This window comes from Lepus europaeus, chromosome 14, assembly GCF_033115175.1.
Source record: "Lepus europaeus isolate LE1 chromosome 14, mLepTim1.pri, whole genome shotgun sequence".
NCBI lineage: Eukaryota > Metazoa > Chordata > Mammalia > Lagomorpha > Leporidae > Lepus > Lepus europaeus.
The window spans coordinates 9923768-9949325 of NC_084840.1; the positions used below are offsets into that span (position 1 = coordinate 9923768).

At 38.5% G+C, this 25558-nt stretch overlaps 1 protein-coding gene across 1 annotated transcript in view; it reads left to right on the top strand.

Annotated features, from left to right (window-relative positions):
• CDC73 (cell division cycle 73) overlaps positions 1-25558 on the top strand; it is a 131392-nt gene that overhangs the window by 87562 nt on the left and 18272 nt on the right. The window contains exons 11-13 of the mRNA XM_062211532.1: positions 9731-9788; positions 14162-14197; positions 14516-14603. Of these exons, the coding sequence (XP_062067516.1) occupies positions 9731-9788; positions 14162-14197; positions 14516-14603 (182 nt within the window). The remainder of the gene's footprint in view (positions 1-9730; positions 9789-14161; positions 14198-14515; positions 14604-25558) is intronic.

Genomic DNA, 25558 nt, shown 5'->3' on the forward strand with positions numbered 1-25558 from the left:
GCTGCTTTCCCAAGTATATTAGCAGGCTGCTGGATCTGGAGCAGAACAGCTTGGATTAGAACTGGTGCTTAGATAGGGGATACTGCCACTTAACCTGCTGTGCCATGATGCGGGACCTTGTGTAAAACTGCTGTATAAGTAGCCCAAATGTCAGCTGATTTGTGATAAGAAAGAGGCCAAGTTGAAATTGAAGCAAGATGATCTAAGTTCTTATTATCACTTATTAAACTTTGTGCCCAGTGGCACTTCTGGAAGAATTGTGCGATTTTTTTTTCCCTCCTTAACTGTCATGGCACATACAGAAATTATTAATAGAATTTTAAGTAGATGTTTGTATTTTCACTTTATTCACTTTTACCATAAAAAACTACTATTTACCAATATTTAAATTTAGCCTCCACTTATTAATTGTTGGAAATACAAAGAAGATTTAGAAAATTGCCTACTCTTTCCTTGGGGAAAGGATAAAATAATTATTTTTGACAATTCTTTTGATTGAATTCTTTTATTCTGATGTCTCATTGGATTTACCGTGGATTTTGGTTATTAACAGAGCTCCTTGAGTAATCTGCCCAGTGGTGGTTCCTCAGTGCTGGCTGGAGCCCCTGAGTATCCAGGGGTCCTGTTTTCTCAGCTATACCTGCTATGGGCAGGAGTTTGTACAAGAGAACCCTAAAAATCATTGACAAAAGGTGCTTATGTGCTTGGACGGTATTTACTCCAAATTTTTAAGTGTATTTGCAACCTGTTTCTTAAGTTAAACAGGTTAAAAACTTTATGAAAGTAGATAGAGAAAAGCACAGCAGACATAAGATGAAAGTTCCTACACGTTTCCAATCAAGAGATATGGTATAGGCAAGCTTGTACAAGTTCTTTGGTCTGGTTTCTTATAACATTTGATTTCTGTGGTTAAACTACCATAGTACATGTGGCAGGTTTCTTTGTCAGACTCAGCCAAATGACATCTATTTTGTTGAGTTTTAGTATTATAAGTGGCTTGTTAGTTGCATAGGTCCATTTTTAAATCTTATAACATGTTCCTAATGGAAAAGATAGATTGCCATTACCGCGTGCATTATGGCCAGAGCCATCCAGGCCCATTTATGATTTTCTAGAGCAAATTTAGGATAGAATTTAAAGAAAATGCCAGGGCTTCTTAGTTTTTACTGAGTATAGAAAGTAATTATTCCTTTATTCATGGAGTTAATAATTTTTAAATGATTATTGTTTAATGAATCTGATATAAACCTGCTCTAATTGCCCCATGATAGTAACTCAATGGGGTTATATTATCAATGTATCTTTGAATGTAATAAGTAAATTTAAATGTGTCCTGAGAGAAGGATGTGAGGTGGGAACACTTCACCCTTGGTGCATGATTTCCATTTAATGAGAACAGATGAATGTCTTTGAAAAAAGAAGACATAAATATGGTTTTCCCCACTACAGTGATCTCCATTCATGTTTTTGTTCTAATTTGAGTCATTGGTCCCTAAATGCAAGATCTTTATTTCAGCTGGTGCTTTCCAGAGAATTTGGTGTCTTTTCCAGTGATGCACAGACATTTTAATGTATCTTATCAAGTGTAATTTCCATTCTGAAAACAGTTTGGCACATTTGTTTAGAGACCAGTTTTAGTTCTGTCGAGGTCACTCAGTTTTGTATGTTAACGTTTGCTCAGAGTTTATCTCTCTTTTGACTGTTTGAAAAGCAGATGCAATTATTTTTTATTACATAAATTATTTAGAAAGAAGGTTTACTTTTGGTAATTTAATGTCAGTTTCCCCTTTTGGAAGAGAAAAATGTTTATTGAGAATTTAGAATTTTTCTTTGAAGTAAATAGATTATTTATGATCCAGTTTTACTTTTCTTTGAACTCAACAATGCAAGAATTAGTCTGATTGCAAATCAGCGATTTCAGAATGACCACAAGAGTCAGTGTTTCCTGCCTTATGTTTCTCCTTCAGTTTTTACCAAATTGTGCAGCATATACTCATGTTAAGAATTTCTTTTGACTTGAAAGCAAAGCTAAATGTAAGTATTTCTCTCAGAAAATTAGGCATGCTTTTTTGTTTTAATTCATACAAACTATTAATCTTAAGGGAAAATATAAGCATTTAAAATCATCAGTGATTTGGCAGATCCTTTATTTTGTTTGTGTATTCTTGGTTTCTTGGTAGCATAGCTGTTGCAGTCAGAACTCTGTTGGTTAGAGCTGTGGTTCTCCATAGGGGCAGAACTGTGGGTAGTACTGCTTTCTAGGAGATGTTCTAGAAGTTTGTCAGGGAGTTTCTGGTTACAGAATCATTAAGGGGCATTTAGTAAGTGGGGCCAGGATAGATAATAGTTCTCTTGTGTGTGGGACAATCTTTATAAACGTAATACAGAGTATTTTTATGTTCTATAGAACTTGTCCCATTGGATATCTATGTGGTTGAAAGACTTGTAATTAAGTGATCCTAAAACATGGCATAATTGGAATATATTATGTATTTTGTGGAGTTTTCAAACATTTATCTTCTATTTGAAAGACGCAGAGAGATGGACAGGGGATAACTTGGGGGAGAGAGCATATTCCCATCCCATCTGTTCCCCAAATGCCTGCAATGATGGCCTGAAGCGGGGAGCCTGGAGTTCAGTTCAGGTCTCCCACGCCTGGTGGTGGGAACCCAATCAGTAGAACCATCACTGGAGCCACAGGACCTGCATCAGCAGGAAACAGAATTTAGAACCAGAGGAGTTTTACCCAAGATACTCCAGTATGGGACTGGGCACCTTACTTGTAGCTATATTGTCAATAACCTTATTCTGTGATTTCCAAAATAGCCAGATTAATGTCTGACTCCAAACATGTATTCCTTTTGATAGAGGAAGTTGGGCAGGGAAAATATTATCTTTTTATTGACATAAAACAAAAGAAGAATGAATTTATATGGCTATATTATCACACCATCCTTTTTTTTGGATGAAACCAGATTTTCTTTAAGTTTAATCAGTTGGACATTTAATTTGTACTGTAATGGCATTATGCCCAATGAAAAGTATTATTTAAATTAGGATAACGGAATTTCAGAACAGAACTAAACTTTAGAGGTCATCTAAAGTCCATTTTCCTCCTTTATGAATAACTAAGACCTTGAACAATTGTGATTTTCTCGGTTCCAGACTTAGTATAGTGAAGCCAAAACTAGAACCTAGATCTTAAGACTTCTAAATCACGTGTCTTCACACACTGCCTCTGGTTATATCAGTTTATTTATTCCTTTAGTTCATGGGCCCATAAAATAGACCACTGGGCTGTGGACCATCCTCCCTACCCATGTCTGTCTGTCCTTTGTAGCTGAAGAAAGATGGTGCTTGTATTAAATCTCAGGTGGTGGTCTGTAAGAATTGTTCATTTGTACAGGAAGTCAAGAGATCTTTATAGACTTTGATATTACATAGTAGAGTAATGTACGTGCTTTGAATTGTTACTTGGGAGTTCTATAATAAAACATTTCAGCTGCATTCATATGGATGTCATTTTAAAATCAGTAGATAAATAAGCGGAAAAAAACGGACATCTCCCCAATATATGAGAGTATTCCTTTTAAAGATTCTGTGTCCTTAGTGTTTTCATCTTTTTAGATCCAGATTTTAATTGCTATATTAACCTGGATTCTCTGGAGAAACCAAACCATTAGGAGCTGTTTTGATATCTATGTATTAATTACATGCAAAGTTTCTTTATGCATTGAGGTTTATCATATTAGTATTTGTTTTATTAATATATTGATAGATTCTATTTATACACACTAATTGAGCATTTTGACTTACATTTCCCAAAATTTGAAACTTTCTGAGTGCTTGTGTGACATCGCATTGGAACATTTCATCTTACTTCACGTGATCAATCATTGCAGTCCAAAATGCAGGCACCGTTGTATAAAATTACTTCCAGACTATGTCTGTAAGGTATATATGGAACCTACATGGATTTCATGTTCTCCTCCCCGGGTTGTTTTACTGTGTATATGCAGATATTCCAAAGTCTAAAAAATAAATTAGAACCACAAAAATTCTGCAATCTGAAATACTTTTTGTCCCAAGCATTTTGGGTAAGAGATGCTCAGAATACATATATTTATACAAAAAGAGGTCTAGTTTAAGAAATAATAGTATTATCATGTAATGTTATGATAAATCATAAAGTGGCTAAGAAATTTGAAGATCTGCGTCCTCAAGCTCTCGACATGTGTTAAGATTATACTAGGTTGGTATAGGCCCAGTCCCAGTCCCATTCAAAGGCCTGAAGACCAAGGGAGCCCATGTGATACTCAGTAAGTTCCAGTGGAGTCTGAAGGCAGGTCATGTCTCAGTTTGAAAACTGGCAGAATGAATTCTCTCTGCCTTTTTGTCTCCTGTTCTCGCCTAATTCAATGGATTGGATGAGACCTTCTCACGAGGCATTGAGCCATCAGCTTTACTCAGTATGCCAATTCAAGTACTAATCCCATCCACTAACACCTAGAATGATATTTAACCAAATATCTGTGTGGCCCTGTCAAGTTGACACATGAAGTTAGCCAACATAATTGTGTTCCTTTGTCTTATTGCCAGCTAGAGAGCTGTGCACTTACTTGATTTAGTGACTTATGTATGACTTATTCCAACATCCCAAATATTTTAGAATGTGTTTATTGGATCTGTGGCAAGAAGATTTTTTTTGTGATCCCCCATTCTTCCTTAAGTAGTTAATTTTTATCTTAATTTATTTCTGCTTCTCTCTCTTTTTTGTGTCATTCATTTTGAACCAGTTTAATTTTCAGCAGAAATGCATTCTAAAGAACAGTGAATGGAAGACTGATATTAATTTAGGCTTTTAATCAATGGAGATCTTGGTTCTTTGTAATGTTACTTATTAGCACCATGTATTCCAGTTTTGTCTGTGACTGTAAGGAAAATCAATCATAGATTCTTAGGTCAAAGTTTTAACTGCTATGGGTAGGTTTGGATATAAATAGAATTTCTTTTTCATTGATATTAAATATTTATTATATTCTAAGATCTTTATATCTTAGGTAGTACAAACTCACTCAAGTCAGCTTAAATAAGAGAAATTGTAATACTGTAAGAATATTTCATGGAACTCAAGACTGAGAAGTATAACTTGGCAGTTAAAAGAACACAGTGAGAAATTGGAAAATTGACAGGAGTGAAGGAAGCTTTTCTCTGTGTCTGGAAGTATAACATGGTGACGTCACAATTTCTGCACCTGAAATACCAGCTTTCCGGCCCTTTGTGCCTACACTCCTCCCTGGAGCCCACATGTACTTCAGATTGCTCAGCAAATCTCAGGATGGATTTAGACTCCCAGGCACAGAAAATCTGATTGTGTCAGTTTTGTTCGTATATTGGTCCCATGTGGGTAGACTTCTATACTGGAGAGAGGGGAAATTCACACTCTGAGCAGGTACCCCTCAAAGAGTCTACCACAGTTTAGAATTGCACTTTATTTTCTTATTTTTCTTCCATCTGGTGGTTCACTCTCCAAATGGCCACAATGGCCATAGCTGGGCTGATCTGAAGCTAGGAACCTGGAGCTTCTTCCAGGTTTCCCACTTGGGTGCTGAGAAGAATTCATGGGTATTTTGATTGTTATCTCATTGACTCTGTAAATTCCTTTTGGTAGTATGGAGATTTTGATAATATTGATTGTTCTAATCGATAATCATGGAAGGTTTTTCCATTTTTCTGTGACACCTTCTGTTTCTTTAATGTTTTGTAATTCTCATCATAGAGACTTTTAACATCCTTGGTTAAATGTATTCCAAGATTTTTTTTTTTTTTTTTTTGGTAGCTGTTGTGAATGGGATTGATCTTAGAAGTTCTTAATCAACTATGGCATTGTCTATGTATACAAAGGCTATTGACTTTTGTGTGTTGATTTTATATCCTGCCATTTTTCCAAACTCATCTACGAGTTTCAATAGTCTCTTAATGCAGTCTTTTGGATCCTCTCTCTATATATAGAATCATGTTATCTGCAAATAGGGATAATTTCACTTCCTCCTTCCCAATTTGTATCCCTTTGATTTTTTTTTTTCTTACTAATGGCTCTGGCTAAAACTTCCAGGAGTTTATTGAATAACAGTAGTGAGAGTGGACATCCTCATCTGGTACCAGATCTTAGTGGGAATGCTTCCAACTTTTCCCCATTCAATAAGTTGCTTGCCCAGGGTGTGTCATAAATTGCCATGATTTTGTTGAGGAATGTTCCTTCTATATCCAGTTTACATAAAGTTTTCATCATGAAAGGTGTTGTGTTTTATCAAATGCTTCTCTGCATCTATTGAGATAATCTCAGGTTTTTGTTCTTCAGTTTGTTGGTGTGATGTATTACATTTATTGACTTGTAAATGTTGAAACATCCCTGCATAGCAGGGATAAATTCCGCTTGGTCCAGGTGAATGATTTTTCTGATGTTTTGTTGGATTCGATTGGCCAGTATTTTGTTGAGGATTTTTGTGTCTGTGTTTATCAGGAAAATTGGTTCTGTGTTTCAGGTTTAGGAATTAAGATGATACTGGCTTTATAGAATGAGTTTGGGAGGATTCCCTCTCTTTCAGTTGTTTTGAATAGCTTGAGAAGAATTGGAATTAGTTCCCCTTTAAATGCCTGGTAGGATTCAGCAGTGAAGCTCCTCCGGTCCTGGGCTTTTCTTTTTTGGCAGGGTCTTTATTACTGACTCGATTTCTGTGTTGATTATTGGTCTTTTTAGGTATTCTATGTCTTCTTTGGCTCAGATTAGCTAAGTTGTATGTGCCCAGGAATCTATGCATTTCTTCTAGGTTTCCCGATTTGTTTGACATACTCTCTTCATGGTAATTTCTGATGACTCTTTTTTATTTCTGTGGTGTCTGTTGTTACATTTCCTTTTTTTAACTCTTAATTTTATTGATGTGAGTCCCCCCGCCCTTTTTTTGGCTAGTTGGGCCAATTGTGTGTCAGTTTTTTAAAAATTTTTTCCAAAATGCAGCTTTTCATTTCGTTGATCTTTTGTATTGTTTTTTATTTCAATTTTGTTGATTTCTTCTCTAATTTTAATTATTTCTTTTCTCATACTAGTTTTGGGTTTGGTTTGCTGTTTTTTTTTTTTTTTAAGGTCCTTGAGATACATTGAGAGCTCATTTATTTGGTGCATTTTCAGTTTCTTGTTGTAAGCCCCAATTGCTATAAACTTTACTCTTAACATTGCTTTTGCTGTATCTTGTAAGTTTTGATATGTTATGTTGTCATCTTCATTTGTTTCCAGAATTTTTTAAATTTCTCTTTTGATTTCTTCTATGACCCACTTTTCATTCAGAAGCATGTTGTTCAGTCTCCAGGTATTTACATATGTTTTAGAGATTCCTGAGTGGTGAATTCCAGCTTAATTGCATTGTGCTCAGAGAAGATGCGTGGATGATTTTGATTTTTTTGAATTTGCTGAGACTTGCTTTATGGCCTAGCACATGGTCTATCCTAGAGAAAGTTCCATATACTGGTGAGAAGAATGTCTATATGTAATAGGCAATTTTTTTTTTTAATTTTACTTCTATATGCTTGTAGTTTTTTTCTGACACATGTTGTAAAAGTTTGTTCAAGTATTAAAAGTGTAATTCAGTAGTCAGTGGATAGTTTACATGCTCATAGTAATTTGTTTTGTTGATAGTTGATTTGGATCCATTGAGCCTTCTTGTCAAGTGCAGGTAGAAGGTGTCTGGGTTTGTGTGCATTCATTGTTCTCCCTGTCTCATTTCCTTTTTCGCCCTGTTCTGTTTTGTATTCACATTCACACCACACTTCCATTTGTTTACTTATTTGTAAATACTATTAGATAATATTATTAAATAGTATTAACAATTTATAAGTAATGTTATTAAGTACTCTTGTTTTTATATGTCTAATTGATTTTTCTTTGTGTAGGAACTTGTGCTGAGAAGCTAATATTTCTCTATTTCTACTAAACAATTATTCCTTGACATCTGATTTAAAAATCTAGATTCAATGTAGTTCAGCAAATATTTGATGCTGAGACTGTGAAGAATAAAACAGCTATATTCTCCAGAATAAACTTAGAAACAAATATGATCAGAAAATTTCCTCATATTTTGATGATGTTAAATGTTTTGTATATTCTCTAGTGGTGACTCACAAGTGTTTCACGTTACGAGTTTTATCTGAATTTAATTTACTTGAAGAAGCATGACCATAACATAAACAAGCTTGATAAGTTTTCACAAGCTGAATGTTCACATCCATGAGTCACCTGCACATGAAGTGACTCAGTATTAAGTATATCATTGTATAACTAAATGCAGAATAGTGAGAATATTTGCTGCCTTCAGGTATACCCTATTTTTTTCCTCTCCAGGAGTTTTTGCTAATTGCTGCTATAATTTTTGTTTCCTTCAAGAAAGGGTAGTTTCTTTTTTTTTTTTTTTTGGACAGGCAGAGTGGATAGTGAGAGAGAGAGAGACAGAGAGAAAGGTCTTCCTTTTTACCGTTGGTTCACCCGCCAATGGCTGCTGTGGCCAGCGCATCGCGCTGATCCGAAGGCAGGAGCCAGGTGCTTCTCCTGGTCTCCCATGGGGTGCAGGGCCCAAGGACTTGGGCCATCCTCCACTGCCTTCCCGGGCCATAGCAGAGAGCTGGCCTGGAAGAGGGGCAACCGGGATCGAATCCAGCACCCCATCCGGGACTAGAACCCGGTGTGCTGGCGCCGCAAAAAGGGTAGTTTCTATGATGTAACTGCCTGCTAGGAAAGTTGTATTGAAAGTGAAAGCATTTTCTCTTCTGGTACTAATTGTTCAGTTTAGTTTTAAAAAATGCTGTAGGATAACCTTCCATTTCAAACTATTTTGCCATGTGAAACCTCACATTGTGAAGAGAATATAGTGATAGCGTTATTTAGCAGTGTTTCTTTGGAAAATTTTTTAAAAGATTTTATTTATTTATTTGAGAGAGTTACAGAGAGAGAGAGGGGAGAGAGAGAGAGAGAGAGAGAGAGAGAGAGAGAGAGAAAGGAAGGTCTTCTTGCTGATTCACTCCCCAGATGGCTGCAACAGCTGGAGCTGAGTCGATCCAAAGCCAGGAGCCAGGAGCTTCTTTGGGGTCTCCCACGTGGATGCAGGGGCCTAGAGACTTGGGCCATAATCTACTGTTTTCTCAGGCCATAGCAGAGATAGAATCGGAAGTGGAGCAGCTGGTACTCGAACCGGCGCCTGAATGGGATGCCAGCACTGTAGGCAGCAGCTTTACCCTCTACTCCACAGTTCCAGCCTCATGTTTACATGTTTCTAATGTGAGGTCATGCAGCATTTATTCATTTTGAGACTTTTTAGAGAATAGAAAGGTTGACTTGGCTTTACATCAAGTGATGACATTTATGAGACATTAAAATTTTTAGCAATTAAGTCACTAAAAATATTATATAAATACTCAGTGATAATAGTTTAAATTTATTTTCCACTGAAGATCTTAATTACTATGCATCATAACTAATACCATAAAAGATAATGGGTGGTTTTGACCTTTTTCTGTTTGTTTTAAACTCGGGGTCATAGTACATTTGATGAGTAGGTGATTTTTAATGAGAGAAAGTGAAGGGTTTGATATTTTTGACAGAGACTTGAGATGTCTTTGCAGTAATTGGGATTTTTTTAATGTAAAGAATCTTTGACATCATATCAATCTTTATTTTTTCAAGGAAGGTGCATCTGCCCGTAAGACTCAGACTCCTGCAGCACAGCCAGTACCCAGACCAGGTAAAAGTATAAAGCTGGTTTTTGCTTTTCCCAAATAGATGTAACTGAATTTTTATACTTACACTGTTTTAATAATTTGAAAATTTTACTTCAAGTACGTTGAAAGTTAAACACATTTCTTGCAGTTAACTGCTGATATTGCTTAAGCAGATCTAAAAATTGCAACAATAGTCATAAAACGCTTGGTAAAATTCATTTAGCACCATTAATAAATTTCTGTTCTTAGGAGACAAACAAAGAATCTAAAATGAAAAGCATGTTGAATTATTTACTTTCCTGTCATGCATTTAAACAGCTCTACTGGACTTCATTGCTTGCTTTACTCAATTTTTTCCCCCAGTTTGCTTCAAAACTCATATAAAAATATAAAATAGGTTTTTTAACACTCTATTTATATAACACTAAGAATCTATAGCACTTCATATTTGAATGAGTTTTAAAGTTACACCATAAAAACATTTACTAGAATAAATAAGTGTAATCGGAAAGTGAACAGAAATCTTTAAGAAAGTATTTTTTACTTTGATTAAGACTTTTTTTTTTTAAACTTTTTTTTTTTTTTTTTAAATTTTGACAGGCAGAGTGGACAGTGAGAGAGAGACAGAGAGAAAGGTCTTCCTTTTGCCGTTGGTTCACCCTCCAATGGCCGCCGCGGTAGCGCGCTGCGGCCGGCGCACCGCGCTGTTCCGATGGCAGGAGCCAGGTGTTTATCCTGGTCTCCCATGGGGTGCAGGGCCCAAGGGCTTGGGCCATCCTCCACTGCACTCCCTGGCCACAGCAGAGAGCTGGCCTAGAAGAGGGGCAACCGGGACAGAATCCGGCGCCCCGACCGGGACTAGAACCCGGTGTGCCGGCGCCGCTAGGCGGAGGATTAGCCTAGTGAGCCGCGGCGCCGGGCTTAAGACTTTTAAAAATGTTTCCAGAGTCTGTTCATTTGTTTCCCAACAGGTGCATCTGAGCTCTGTGATAGAATGTGCTGATGTGGGTTTTTCTCCACACAAAAGCACTGAATCATAATTTTAATAGATTGTTGTATAGCTTTGATCTTTAGAATGTCAAATATCTGTGTTACTGAGGCATTCTGTAATCATTTCTTGAAAGTATTTGTTAAGCAAAGACAATTTTGATTCATTTGGGAAGGATTTTCTCCCCTTTTAGCACCTAAAAAGATTGATTTTTATAAATGTATGTACTTACCAACACTAAATTTATCTTAAATATTTTGGAATTTGGTATTTATTTTATATTTAGTATAACTGCAGTGCTAGGCTAGACTGTCTGCCCTTTTTACTTCTTTAGTACTGTTAAAAGTGACTATAATTTAAGGCCCACACAAGAATTTAATTGGATGCTTTTACTAATTTTTTGGGAGTTTCAAAGGTACAGATTAGTTTATCATTTTATTTGTAGTACATTTTCACTTAGGTAATTCTAAAATCACATTGGCACAAGCACTTGGGCCATCTTCCATTACTTTACCATTGGCATTAGCAGGGAGTTAGATCGGAAGTGGTATTGGCCCGGAGTATGAAACTTGTCCACATGTGATATCTGAGTCACGGGCAGCAGCTTAACCCACTCCCACTCTGCCACAATGCTAGCCCCACATTATTGTTTTTTAAAATATCAAGATGTGGAGGCCCAAACATCTGGGCCATTTGCTGCTGCTTTTCCCAGGCCAGTAACAGGGAGCCGGATCAGAGTGAACCAGCAGATGGAAGATCTCTCTCTTTCTCTCTGCCTTTCCCTCTCTCCCACTGTCTCTTGTGACTTTGACTTTTGAATAAATAAATAAATAAATAAATCTTATAAAATAGCAAGATGTGGAAACTCTTACCTCGATTTTACAGTTGAGGGAACTGAGACCTAGCCAAGTGAATCAACTTCCCAGGATAATTTGCCTAAAAAGTGACAAAATGGGGATACTGGAACTTAAAATCATCTTGAGTACAGATGCTTGCTGTTGACCCCTCTGCCATACTGACTTCTTGTGTTATTCTGTTCACCACCATCTTACACACATACCTCTCCTTTTATCAAAATATTTATTTATTTGAAAGACCAAGGGTGGGGCTGGCACTGTGGTGTAGCAAGTTAAGTTGCCTCCTGCAGCGTTGGCATCCTAAGTGGGCGCCAGTTTGATTCCTGGCTGCTCTACTTCCAATCCAGCTCCCTACTGATGCTCCTTGGAAAGCATCAGAAGATGGCCCAAGTGCTTGTGCCCATGCACCCAGTATGGGAGACCTGGAAGAAGCTCCTGGCTCTTGGCTTTAGTATGGCCCAGTCCTGGCTGTTGCAACCAACTGGGGAGTGAAACAGCAAATGAAGTTCCTGTTCGTTCTCTCTCTCTCTCTCTCTCTCTCTCTCTCTCTCTCAACCAACTGGGGAGTGAAACGGCAAATGAAGTTCTTGTTCCTTCTCCCTCTCCCTCTGTCTCTCCAACTCTGCCTTTCAGATAAAATAAATAAATCTTGATGGTGGCGGGGAGACTGAGTGACAAGAGAGGGTAGAGAGAGCAATCTCCTCCATCCAGTTTAATCCCGATGACGAAAACAGCGAGGTCTGGGCCAGGCTGAACCCCAGAACCAAGAAAACCCTTGTTGTCTCTCATGTCCCACACGGCAGGGACTGAAGTACTTGCATCTTCTACTTTCCCAGGCGAATTAGCAGGAAGCTGGATGGGAAGCAGAGTAGCCAGCACTCCAACCAGCACACACAGAATTCTGGTGTTGAAAGCTGTGACTCCACCCACTTACACCACAGTGTCAGCCCTCACTACCTCCTTTTTTTTTTTTTTTAAAAAAAAATCAGGCTTATCATTAGTAGTTCACAGTATCCCCTCCTTGATCCTTACACTCCAGGGAACCTTGGTAATGTAAACTAGATATACATGACTCATTGGTTTTAAATCTTATTTATTTTTTAAGATTTATTTGTTTATTTGAAAGACAAAAGTTACAGTTTGCTCCGCAAATGGCCACAATAACCCTGCTGAAGCTGGGAGCCAGGAAATGTATCCAGGTCTCCCACATGGGTGCAGAGACCTAAGAACTTGGGCCATCTTACTTTGCTTTCCCAGGCACATTAGCTGGTAGCTGGATTGGCAGCTGGGCAGCCAAGATGTGAACCAGTGCTTATATGGGGTGTCAGTGTCACAGGTGGTGGATAACCCACTGTGCAACAACACCAGCCCCTTTTGTCCTATTCTAATAAAAAGTAAAACAGTTTTTAAAAGAGATGGGGACAGCGCTGTGACATAGTGGGTAGAGCCAATGCCTACAGTGCTGGCATCCCATTTGGGCGCCAGTTCAAGTCCCAGCTTTTCCACTTCCAATCCAGCTCTCTGCTATGGCCTGGGAAAGTATTAGAAGATGGCCCAAGTCCCACCCATGTGGGAGACCCAGAAGAAGCCCCTGGCTCCTAGCTTCAGATTGGCACAAGTCCGGCCATTGTGACCAGTTGGGGAGTGAACCAGTGGATGGGAGACCTCTCTCTCTGCCTTTCCTTCTCCCTATGTGTAACAATAATTTTCAAATAAACAAATCTTTAAAAAAAAAGAAAAAAATGTAAGAAATATTGTAGGTCTAAGCTGCATTTAACTCCGTTCTCTTTCTACTGATATGGTTATTTACCCTTGTCTCATACCCTTTGCCATAATGTTGTATGCTCTTGAAGTACCCTGTTTTTGTGTTTCAGTGATGATTAGGTTATTGTGAGATTATGTGTATGTTCTTCCTTGCTAGACCTCTAAATATCCATGAAAGTTGATACTTGGGGCCTGACATTGTAATATGTTCACTTTGCTTGTGGCTACAGATTGTTGAGTGATGCTAAGGCATGTCAATACTTTTGTGGAGCCGAGAAATAATATTACTTGAGGAGATTATAGTATCTATTTTTTTTTTTTTTTTCATTTTTGGCAGGCAGAGTGGACAGTGAGAGAGAGAGAGACAGAGAAAAAGGTCTTCCTTTGCCTTTGGTTCACCCTCCAATGGCCGCTGTGGCCGGCGTGCCGCGGCCGGCGTGCCGCGCTGATCCGAAGGCAGGAGCCAGGTGCTTCTCCTGGTCTCCCATGGGGTGCAGGGCCCAAGGACTTGGGCCACCCTCCACTGCACTCCCTGGCCATAGCAGAGAGCTGGCCTGGAAGAGGGGCAACTGGGATAGAATCCAGTGCCCCTACCGGGACTAGAACCCAGAGTGCCGGCGCCGCCAGGCGGAGGATTAGCCTGTTGAGCCACAGCGCCGGCTCTACAGTATCTATTTTTAAATTTGATATTTAGCCATGTGAATACGAGTAATTTTAGGACTTCCTTGTAAGTTTGCAAGTTTGAATTGTTTTACAACAGTTGTGATTGTTTTTTCTCCCATTGCAGTTTCACAAGCAAGACCTCCCCCAAATCAGAAGAAAGGTGAGGTTGTACGTATGATTTTACACTCACTTTAATAAATAAATGTGGATGAGCTAGATGGCATAACCAGGGCTGGTGTTGTGTTTTTGTAGCATCAAATGTTTGTATTTGATATCCATTCTGATATCCATTCTTGATCAGTACTCAAGCCACAGTGATTATTAAATACTTGTAATATCACAGTGGCTTAAGGTGGTTTTTTTGGCTCAAAAGAGCTAAAGTTACAAATTTATGAACTATTAACTTTTGATAGGGAAAGTAAGTGTAATTTTCATAGTAATAGTATGTTTACTACCACTTAAAAATTTGTCTTTACAGGTTCTCGAACACCAATTATCATAATTCCTGCAGCTACCACCTCTTTAATAACCATGCTTAATGCAAAAGATCTTCTTCAGGATTTAAAGTAAGTAATTGTTTGAAACTATTTCTTTCTTAGGACATGGAGGTTTCATTGAGAAGAAGCTGTTACTGATTGAGTATTGCTTATTTTGAGAGAACAGAATTTTGATTTTTGTGTTATGTAGGCTTTACAGAGAACCTGAAATATAATTTAAAAAAACAGTACATTCTTTTATATAACTCTAGGGAAAATTACAGAAAGTTCCTGCAAAAGTCCTCATGAAAAGGATGCTGTTGGATTAACTTTTAAAGTGAATTGTTCCTTTTGATTTATACCCTGATGAGCTTAAGAAGTTTTAAATCAAATTTAGAAGTATACCTAGATAGGGTCTGGTGGGTGGGGCATAATTGTATACCCTAGTTAGCAGTAAAAATTAAAGAAGTAAAATAGAAGCACATACCCAACATGAAAGTTTCTAGATGCTTCACTTTTTGAAATTTTTAGTGTCTCCCACATTTTTTTCAAATGAGTATAGTTAGTTGTACTGAATTTGTCCTAATAAATGTGCATCATGGTAGTGGGTTCAAAATGAATGTCTTGCCTCCACAACCAGCTTTAGACTTAAAATTTACCTAATATATGTTTTCCAGTAACAGTTCTTTTTGTGTTAATGAATATGAATAGACACATCACTTTTGAAGATGATATGTTGCTTTAATATTTATACTGCTTGGATTCATTGTTCACAGAAAAAATGACAATGGTAAAATTGTTTTAAATAAGTTTTAACAATATATGTATCAGCCAGCAATATATGTAGGAACCATGTTAAGTGATATTCAGAATGCTGTCAAGTTTAATTAGACCCAGCATGGGCAGTGGAAGAGTCAGTTATAGATAGAGAGAGAGATGGAGAGACAGAGATCTTTTATCTGTTGCTTCAATCCCCAGCTGGCCTCAGTGGCCAGGGCTGGCAAGGACCCTGGAGCTTCAACCAGGCAATAATGAGTTTTTCTTGGTAGACTCTCCACCCACCCCCACCCCCCGCCCCGGTCATACTAATTACTAACATGGGTAAATATTTTATGTATTCAGTTAAACAGTGCTTGGTAATATAGGATTTTATGATTGTTCCTTTTGTCAGAATGCTTTTTATCAAAAATAGGGGTAAAGACAATAGAAGCACTCAAAAATCACAATCTTTTTTTTAAGTAAAATGCTGTAATCACTCTAGAGATAGGGTTAACAGTTTAGAGCATTTTTAGTAGTGTTCAGTACTAATGGTGCTTTACAGAAATTGTCAAGTGCTCCATTTGTGTTGCGTATCTGATGATTTAATGTGGGTGTTATTAATTTGGTTGTTGCTCACTAATCGTAACATGGCTGCGTTTGAAGGATGCCTGGATTGAAGGTCTGCCCTTGAGTGTGATTTGGTGACTCCTTTGTCAGTGCTCCAAGAATATCCCAAGCCTAAAGTTTATTTTAGTGTTATGTCCTTAACATGAAGCTTTCTGGTCTACCAGTATAATACACATTCAAATTGAAATCAGAGCTGAGTCACATTGAAGTTAACGCCTTTGCTTCTGCTTCTGCAGAGCCCTGTCAAGAAAAACATACTTCCTTTACACTTGATTGGAAGCAGTCTGTTAAAGTATCAGAAAATTTCTTTTCTTTTGTTTTTTTAAAGATATATTTATTTAATTGAAAGTCAGTTGTAGGGGTTGGTGCTGTGGTGTAGCAGGTAAAAACATCTGTCTGTTGGTGCCGATTCGAGTCCTGGCTGTTCACTTCCAATCTAGCTCTCTGCTATGGCCTGGGAAAGCAGTGGAAGATGGCCCAAGTGGTTGGGCCCCTGCACCCACATGGGAGACCTGGAAAGAAGCTCCTGGCTCCTGGCTCCTGGCACCAAATTAGCACAGCTCTGGCTGTTGCAGCCATCTGGGGAGTGAACCATTGAATGGTAGACCTCTCTCTGTTTGTCAGTCTCTTTCTATGCCTCTGCCTTTCAGATAAAGAAATCTTAAAAAAAAAAAAAAAAAAAAAAAAAGTCAGGTTACAGACAGAGAGAGAGAAAGAGATGGAGAGACAGAGAGATCTTCTATCCATTGCTTCACTCCCCAGCTGGCCTCAGGGCTGGCAAGGACCCTGGAGCTTCAGCCAGGTCTCCCAACTAGGGGCACCAGGGGCCCAAGCACTTGGGCCATCTTCCATTGCTCCCCTTCCCTCTTTTCTTTAAAATGTTCTTTATTTATTTGAGAGGTAGAGTTACAGACTGAGAGGGAGAGACAGAGAAAGGTCTTCATCTGCTGGTTCACTCCCTGAATGGTTGCAATGGCTGGAGCTGCGCCAATCTGGAACCAGGAGCTTCTTCTGGGTCTCCCATGTGGGTGCAGGGGCCCAAGCACTTGGGGCCATCTTCCACTGCTTTCCCAGGCCATAGCAGAGAGCTGAATTGGAAGAGGAACAGCTGGGACTTGAACCAGTGCCCATATGGGATGCTGGCACTGCACGGGGAGGATTGACCTGCTGTGCCACAGCGATGGCCCCTTCATTGCTTTTCTTTCACAAGTCATTAGCAGGAAGCTGGATTGGAAGTGGAGCAGCTGGGACACAAACCAATGCCTGTATAGGATGGTTGCCTTACCTGCTACACCAGAAGACCAGCCCCCAGAAAATATTTCATAAAATATTTGCCTCTTAACTGAGTAGATTGTTGGCTTTGATATACATTCAGCATCAGAAATGAGTTTGAGTCTTTAATCGGTCATGCCAGTGTCTGACTTCAGGAGATCCAGATGAATTTGATGATCACCTTCATTTGGGGAGATGATAGGCTGTGTTGAATATGATAATTCACTAAGCAAAACAAAGCAAGCAGCTACATGAGTAAATAATACCATAAGTCCACCTTCTAGGATAGTGATGTTGGTGAGTTAGAAGCCATTAATTACAATTGATAAATTTGTTCAAATCAAACCTCAACAATTATCAGGCATTAAAAGCTTTACTTAGAATGTACATAATGCACTTTTTTATATTTATTTATTTATTTATTTATTTTTAGCTTTTATTTAATGAATATAAATTTCCAAAGTACAGCCCCCCCCCATAACTTCCCTCCCACCCACAACCCTCCCCTTTCCCGCTCCCTCTCCCCTTCCATTCACATCAAGATTCATTTTCAATTCTCTTTATATACAGAAGATCAGTTTAGTATATATTAAGTAAAGATTTCAACAGTTTGCCCCCATATAGCAACACAAAGTGAAAAAATATTGTTGGAGTACTAGTTATAGCATTACATAACAGTGTACAGCACATTAAAGGCAGAGATCCTACATGATATTTTTAAAAAATTGATTAATTTTCTATGCAATTTCCAATTTAACACCAGGGTTTTTTTTTTTTTTTTTTTCAATTATCTTTATATACCAAAGATCGATTCAGTATATACTAAGTAAAGATTTCATCAGTTTGCACCCACACAGAAACAGAAAGTGTAAAAATACTGTTTTAGTACTAGTTATAGCATTACTTCACATTGGACAACACATTAAGGACAGATCCCACATGAGAAGTAAGTACACAGTGACTCCTGTTGTTGATTTAACAATTTGACACTCTTGTTTATGGTGTCAGTAATCTCCCTAGGCTCTAGTCATGAGTTGCCAAGGCTATGGAAGCCTTTAGTGTTCGCCAACTTTGATCTTATTCCGATAGGGTCATAGTCAAAGTGGAAGTTCTCTCCTCCCTTCAGAGAAAGGTACCTCCTTCTTTGATGGCCCCGTTCTTTCCACTGGGATCTATCTCACTCACAGAGATCTTTCATTTAGGTCTTCTTCTTCTTCTTCTTCTTCTTCTTTTTTTTTTTTTTTGCCAGAGTGTCTTGGCTTTCCATGCCTACAATACTCTCATGGGCTCTTGAGCCAGATCCGAATGCCTTAAGGGCTGATTCTGAGGCCAGAGTGTTGTTTAGGACATCTGCCATTCTGTGAGTCTGCTGTGTGTCCCGCTTCCCATGTTGGATCGTTTTTTTCCCTTTTTGATTCTGTCAGTTAGTATTAGCAGACACTAGTCTTGTTTGTGTGATCTCTTTGACTCGTAGACCTATCAGAGTGATCAATTGTGAACTGAAACAATGCACTTTTTTAATCAAAGCAGATACTGGAAATTTTTATTTAGTTATTTTTTTACAATTTGAGACCTAAAAAGAATATGAAATACATGGAAATAAAACCAGGCCTCCTGATGACCAATTCAGTGTAACCTTTTGGATAGTGTGGACACTTAACAGACTTTGAGATCAAGAAGTTGAGTTTTATCCTGGCTTTCATGGATGTGATGACCACCAAGAACAAAAGCTCCTCTATAAAATCCAAAGCCTCAGTTCCATATTAATATAATTATATTGCTCTATAGACTGGTCTAATGTTAAAAACTTATTAAATATTTTTACTGTAATTAGGAAAATGTCTTTAATTAACATCCAGAAAGAAAAGTGTGGATGCTCTGGTATTTTTCTCAGTAAAGTGACTGATTATTCTGTAAGAAAGAAATGAAAAACAACCTTATTTTAGAAATACTTAAATTGTTTAAAAATGGAAGCAAAGTAAGTTGTAGTATTTGCTTGTTTAGGTGTTACTAAATGCAGAGTTATATTTTAAGTGCTTCAATTTAATTTGCTTTCAAATAAAATCTAGGTAGCTTGGCACATACTGGTATACCCATATGTTAAATTTTGAATGACAATTTTCAGTGAACTGTTTTCCAATAAAAGGATGGGAAGGTGGAAGTTTTATATTAAATGAATTTTGTAGTAAAGTTTTACTGTCCTGGCAGATGTTGGTCTTTTGATTGAATGTGCCACCTGATAAGATTCCTCAAGTAATACACAACTGGGTGAATAACATGCATTTTTGGCCCATATTGTGAAATAGGTTTGGTAACAGACTGAAACTGTAAGACCTACACAACAATAGATCACATTAACCACTTTACAACTGTTTGGTTTATGTGTCTGTCTTCATGTTTCTCCTGTCTACCTTATAGTCAGTAAGCAAAAGTACTTTATTGTCATTTAGAGTCTTTATATGCATCTTCTTTGTTGTTTGGTGATGGTTTCTGTGTTCTGCAGTTTGCTAGCAGTCCATTGAACTAGGTTAGTGAATTTCTCAGACAGTGGCCTCTTAATCTATTGTTAGTTGCAGCTAAATTGATAAAAATGTTTGTATAATGGTGTTGAATAAATGGCTGAGAAAAGAGAGCAGAGAAAAATGTTAAAATTGGAAAATGGAATGGATGACTTCTGTATCTGAAATTTAAAATTGGCTATGTTTTGCATGTAACGTGATTTGGTGTATTTCTACCTAATTTTGAACAACTTTGATGTAGTCATATCTACACATAAACACTGCGTTTTAGCTATCATGTGTCTTCATTGTTCTTGATACTAATTTTTTTTGCACTCTGTATTTGGATCAAGTGATCTTCAAGGTTCCTTCTAACTCATTTTTATGATTTTTTTGAAATTTGTCATTCGTTTCTCAAAGTTTTTAGTAATTGATAACATATTTTTATAGGCATATTTGACTGATTACCAAATATTCACAGTAAGTTTGAAAAGGTCAGAAAAGAAATTCTGTCTTCAGTTCATCATTCTCCAGAACAGTGTTCATTTGAACTTATTATAAATCTAATAATGTATAGAAGTCACAAAGTAAAACTTAGTGTCTTCTTTCTCTTCAGCTTTGCTACATAGAGACCAAACATGCCACATTTTTAGGATAGACCATGCCTAGTTTTTCTTTCAAGTTTGAAACACTCCCTTCATTGTTTAACACCTCATTGAAACTGACATCTCCCCTGCTGGCTGAGTCAGCTGGAGGCTTTGCTGTGTAATTAATGCATAATTGAAACCTCCTCCACACAATTATGGTACTGGCTGTAACCCATATTTCAAGGTGGCATAGACTTTATTTTGTTTTATGTAAAATAGAGGATTTTTTAATTTTCTAGCCCTTCAATAAGTGAAACAAAACAAAGTAAAGTCCATCTTTGCTTTCAACATCTTTAAGTAACAAAATGAAGATTATGTTATGAAAATAATAAAAATACATTAAATCTAAAAGCATGATATTGACAAGTTTAGTGAGACTGCAAAATTATTATTATTATTTTTTGGGGGGAGGTAAAATAGCAAGGTTTATTAGGGAAGGGACATTCGTAAGGACGGATGGGCACCTCTCCAGACAGAGCCTGAGAGACTGGGGTCGGGGGGAAGGAGCGAGGTTACATGTTGAGTGGAGAGATTACACCTGACAAGGCCAGGCGGGCGGCTCAGCAGAGAGGCAGAGGGCTGAGCGCGCAGTCCAGTTGAGGCTGGGGGTTTTTAAGGAGATGGGTCTTGCTTCCCCACCTCTGCTCCTCTTGGAACAAAGGGCTTTTTGGATGTAAATAGAAAAACTTCTCTCTTGAAGGTCTGAAACAAAGGACTTTATGGATGCAAATGTTATCAGACAGGAGGAAGGGAGCAGGGTGTTTGAGATGCAGATACTGGGCTGCACCTGGGAGATTGTGGAAGATTATCAGGCAGAAGGGGTGGGTACCTCCACCTGGCAGGTTATCAGGTAGAAGGGGGCAGTGCAGGGTAGGATGTGAATACTGGGCTGCCCCCAAAACACCATCGGGATGACCTTGAGATGCAGCATGTGCTGGACATAGATGTCATTATGTCGCACACACATAAGCTCATAACTGACTTGCTACCTAACATTCCCCCCTCAAGAGGCAATACCCAAAATTCTTCTTTGGGATTATGGATGGAGTTCCGTTTTCTGTAACTTCTTCAAAGCTGTCATGTGGGCGCCGAGGGGGATTTGGGTATTTCCTCTTGCTATCTGAGACTGCAAAATTATTAAAAATACATTGGTTGGATAAAACTTGGTGATTCTGGGCAGGATGGCAGCTTCAGAGGACAGAGCTCCTGTGTGAAGAGCAGAGGTTGCGTACGCTAGAACACGGCAGAGATGTGGAGGGGTTCCCGTGCTTGCAGTAGATGCTGTTCAGTGTAGGCTTGTGAGCACACTACCTGGGGCCTGGCACAGACCAGCCAGCTCCTGGAGCTCACATTCCACCCCAATGCACTTCTTGTTTCCAGTAGCCACAGGCATTGTAGGGTGATGCAGCTGTTTTGGGAAACAACATGGATGCTTAATTTTTTCTTATCATCATATTAATGATATTAGTGTACTGTGTTATAAATTCCTTTGTTGATGAGAAGTCAGCCATTAGTGTGATAATGAGTGCTGTGAAGCAAATCGGCTGTGTGTGGTTATTTTCAAGAAAGGTCATTTTACATTTATCTTCTGTGCCTGCATGTACATTTCCTTTTCGTAAATCCTGTTTGGTATGCATTAGGATTAAATCTGTGGTTTCTTCCCCATTGGTTCTGAAAGTCTTGGCCCTTAATGCTTTATATATTAGCTCTGTGCATCTCCGCTCTTCTCTCTCCTTTTTCTTCTTTCTGGTACTTAAATGGGACATACTTTAGATACATTCATTCTGTCTTCCGTATTTCTTAAACTGTTCTGCATTCTCTCTCTTTGTCTCTGTTTCTTGTTTTTGTTTTTTAAGATTTAATTCATAATTGTGTCTATTTGACCATGTGTTAATTTGATGTTAAGTCTATCTGTTGTATTTTAAATTTCAGATATTGTTTATTTCAGTTTTAGCGGTTCTCTTTAGTTCTTTTTCAAATATTTGGTCTGTCTTTGTAATTTTTTTCCCTGCTGGTTTTTGCAAGCCTGTTTTACCAGCTTTAATTTTTGATAATTGCAACATTTGGACTTCACAATTAACTTTTTATTTTGAATGTGTCATTCCCAATATTTTGTTTACTTATGTATTTAGTTTCTTAATACTCATTTTACTGTTTTTCACTGGCTTGTTTACTGTCATTTTTCTCAAAATTTTTTTCCTGTGGAAATTTTGCAAGTTCCTAGTAATGTGGGAGTATTCCAGAGACAATTGACATAGTGTTTGCTAAGCACTTGGGTGCATTACCAACCTAGCATTATTTTAGATTCTTGATTTAAGATTTTTTTTTCTTTTTTAAGATTTATTTATTTATTTTGAAAGGCCTAGTTACAGAGATGGGCTAAGGGATAGAAGGAGAGAGATCAATCTTCCATCCACTAGTTCACTCCAGATGGCTACAGTGGCTGGTGCTGGGTGAGGCTGAGGCCAGGGGCCAAGAGCAGGGACCCAAAAGCTTGGGCCATTATTTCCCAGGCCATTAGCAGGGAGCTGGATTGGAAATGGAGCAGCAGGATGTGAATGGGTACCTGTATAGAATGCTAACATTTCAAGCTGCAGCTTTACCCTGCTACACCACAATGGTGGCCTTGAGTTTAGCATCCAGATATTATTGTTCTTGCAGCAGGTAAGGTCCAGTTCACAGGGTTCCCCCCCCCCCCCCCCATTTTAGGTTTTATTTATTTATTTGAGAGGTAGAGTTACAGAGAGAAGGAGAAACAGAGAGAAATGTTTTCTATCCACTGGTTCACTCCCTAAATGGCTGCAACAACAGAGCTGGGCTGACCTGAAGCCAGGAGCTTCCTCTGGGTCTCCCATGCGGGTGCAGCCACCCAAAGCATTTGGCTATCTTCCACTGTTTTCCCAGGCCACAGCAGAGAGCTGGACTGCAAGAGGTTCAGCCTGGACATGAACTGGCCCCCATTTGTGATGCTGGAGCCACAGATGGAAGCTTAACCTACTACGCCACAGCCTATGATTTTGAGACATTTGATTTTCTTTTAATTGCCAGAGTAGGGGTTAGGGCTGGGAGTTAGGGAGGAAAGAGAGGAGGCAGTGGGTTTATTTCCAGTTTACACTGAACTTAACCCGAAAGTCCCAGCTTTATGAGGAAAAGTACATGTTTAGATTCACTACACCAAGAGAATTCATGATGTATTTTCTTCCAGAGGCCCAGTGAGGTACTAAAAACAACCTGAGTTTCATTGGTTTGCGTATGCCTTTTGTGGATGGCAGTGTACAGTGTTACTACTTTTGTGAGTTCCCTTGTTTACTGAGACTTTAGACCAAGCATTCTTTGTCTTGCTAGTAGATGTTTTTATGCTTTATTAGTAATTTTTTGTTTTCTTTGGAAGTATTGTTCATTACTTAGGAAGTCTGGCATATTATCATAACAGAAATAAAAGACATAAATTTAAGATTTTAATTTTGTAATCTTCCTTTTTGCCTGTGCTTTTTAAATCTTTGTAAAAATACATTCTAATATATAATTGCCATCATTCCTTGATGGAAGTTTCAGAGCCCTTAGAAATCTTAAATGATAAGGATTCTTTCAGACTAGACTTTTTGGTTCAGCTAGTATTTGAGGACAGGATAAATGCACAGCACACTTGCTGAGTGACTGGCTCTGCCTTCAAGAAACCTGAAGTCTAGTGGGGAGATGACGAATTATGTAAAGTACTTTAGTAATAAAGACTTACAAAATTGTACAAAATTGTACAAAATCAAATCCAGGTGTGATAGGCTGTGAAACCAAAATTATCACATTCAATCTTTTGATTGTGAGAAACTAACCCATATTTTGAAACAGCCTTGTTATAGACTAAATGTGCCCTCTTCCTCTCCCCAATTCTTGTGTTGAATCCTAATCACCAACTTAATACTAGGAAGTAAGTCCTTTGAGGCCACCTTAGTTCTTTCGAGCACCTCCCTCAAGAACGCTCTCAGTGCCTTTGTGAAAGACAGCCTGAGGAGCTCCCTTGTTCTGCAGTCTGTGCACCAGGAAGCAGGTCTTCACAGATACTTTACCAGCATCTGGATCTTGGACTACCCAGCCTCTAGAAGAGTGAGAAATTAATTTTTGTTCTTTATATACCATTTAGTCTCTAGTGTTTTTGTTATAGTCTCAACCAATCAGTGCCCACTGGCGGGGAACGGGTAAACAAATTGTGGTGTATTTTTAGTTAGAATTCTACTCAATAATAAAAAAAGAACAAACTTTTTCTTTTAAGAGGATTTATTTATTTGAAAGGCAGAGTTAGAGAGAGACAGAGATCTTCTGTCCACTGCTTCACTCCCAAAATTGCCATAATAGCTGTGGGTGGGCCAAGTTGAAGCAAGAAGCCTGGAACTCCACTTGGATTTCCCACATGTGTAACAGGGTCCGAGCCCTTGAGCTACCCCCTGCTGCTTCTCTAGGCGCATTACAGAGAGCTGAATTGGAACTGGAACAACCAGGGGTTGAACCCATGCTCTTATTGGATGCAGGCTTCACAGGCTGGGCGGCTTAACCCTCTGATTGGAATGATGCTTAAACTGGGTATGCATTTCTCAGGACTCATTTGTGCATTTCACTCTGTAAATTTTATGCCAGTAAAAATGTTATTGCATGTATAGAAATGCACTGAAATGAAGCATAAATTCATGATATTTGTGAATTCTTCCTTGTTGGAGAAATGATCTCAAATTCAATATATTCTTGCAACAACCAAGTGCTTTATGGAAACTTAAAAAGAAAGATTGCAGTAGGTGAGGGTGTTCATGAGATGACATGGAAGTAGTGCAGTCCATATCGGGAGAAATACCCAATTCCATCCACAATGAAGGCTCTGGTTTGTATGGAAATTCTGATGAAGTTATAGTAGAGTGAACAAGTGAAACAGATTTTGGCTAGATTGGGAACACTGGTCTTTTTATTATCATTTATTTGACAGATAGAGTTAGACAGAGAGACAGGGAGAAAGGTCTTCCTTCCGTTGGTTTGCTCCCCAAATGGCCGCTATGGCCAGCACAGCGCTGATCCGAAGCCAGGAGCCAGGTGCTTCCTCCTGGTCTCCCATGTGGGTGCAGGAGCCCAAGCACTTGGGCCATCCTCCACTGCCTACCCCGGCCACAGCAGAGAGCTGGACTGGAAGAGGAGCAACTGGGACTAGAACCTGGCGCCCATATGGGATGCCGGTGCCACAGGCAGAGGATTAACCAAGTGA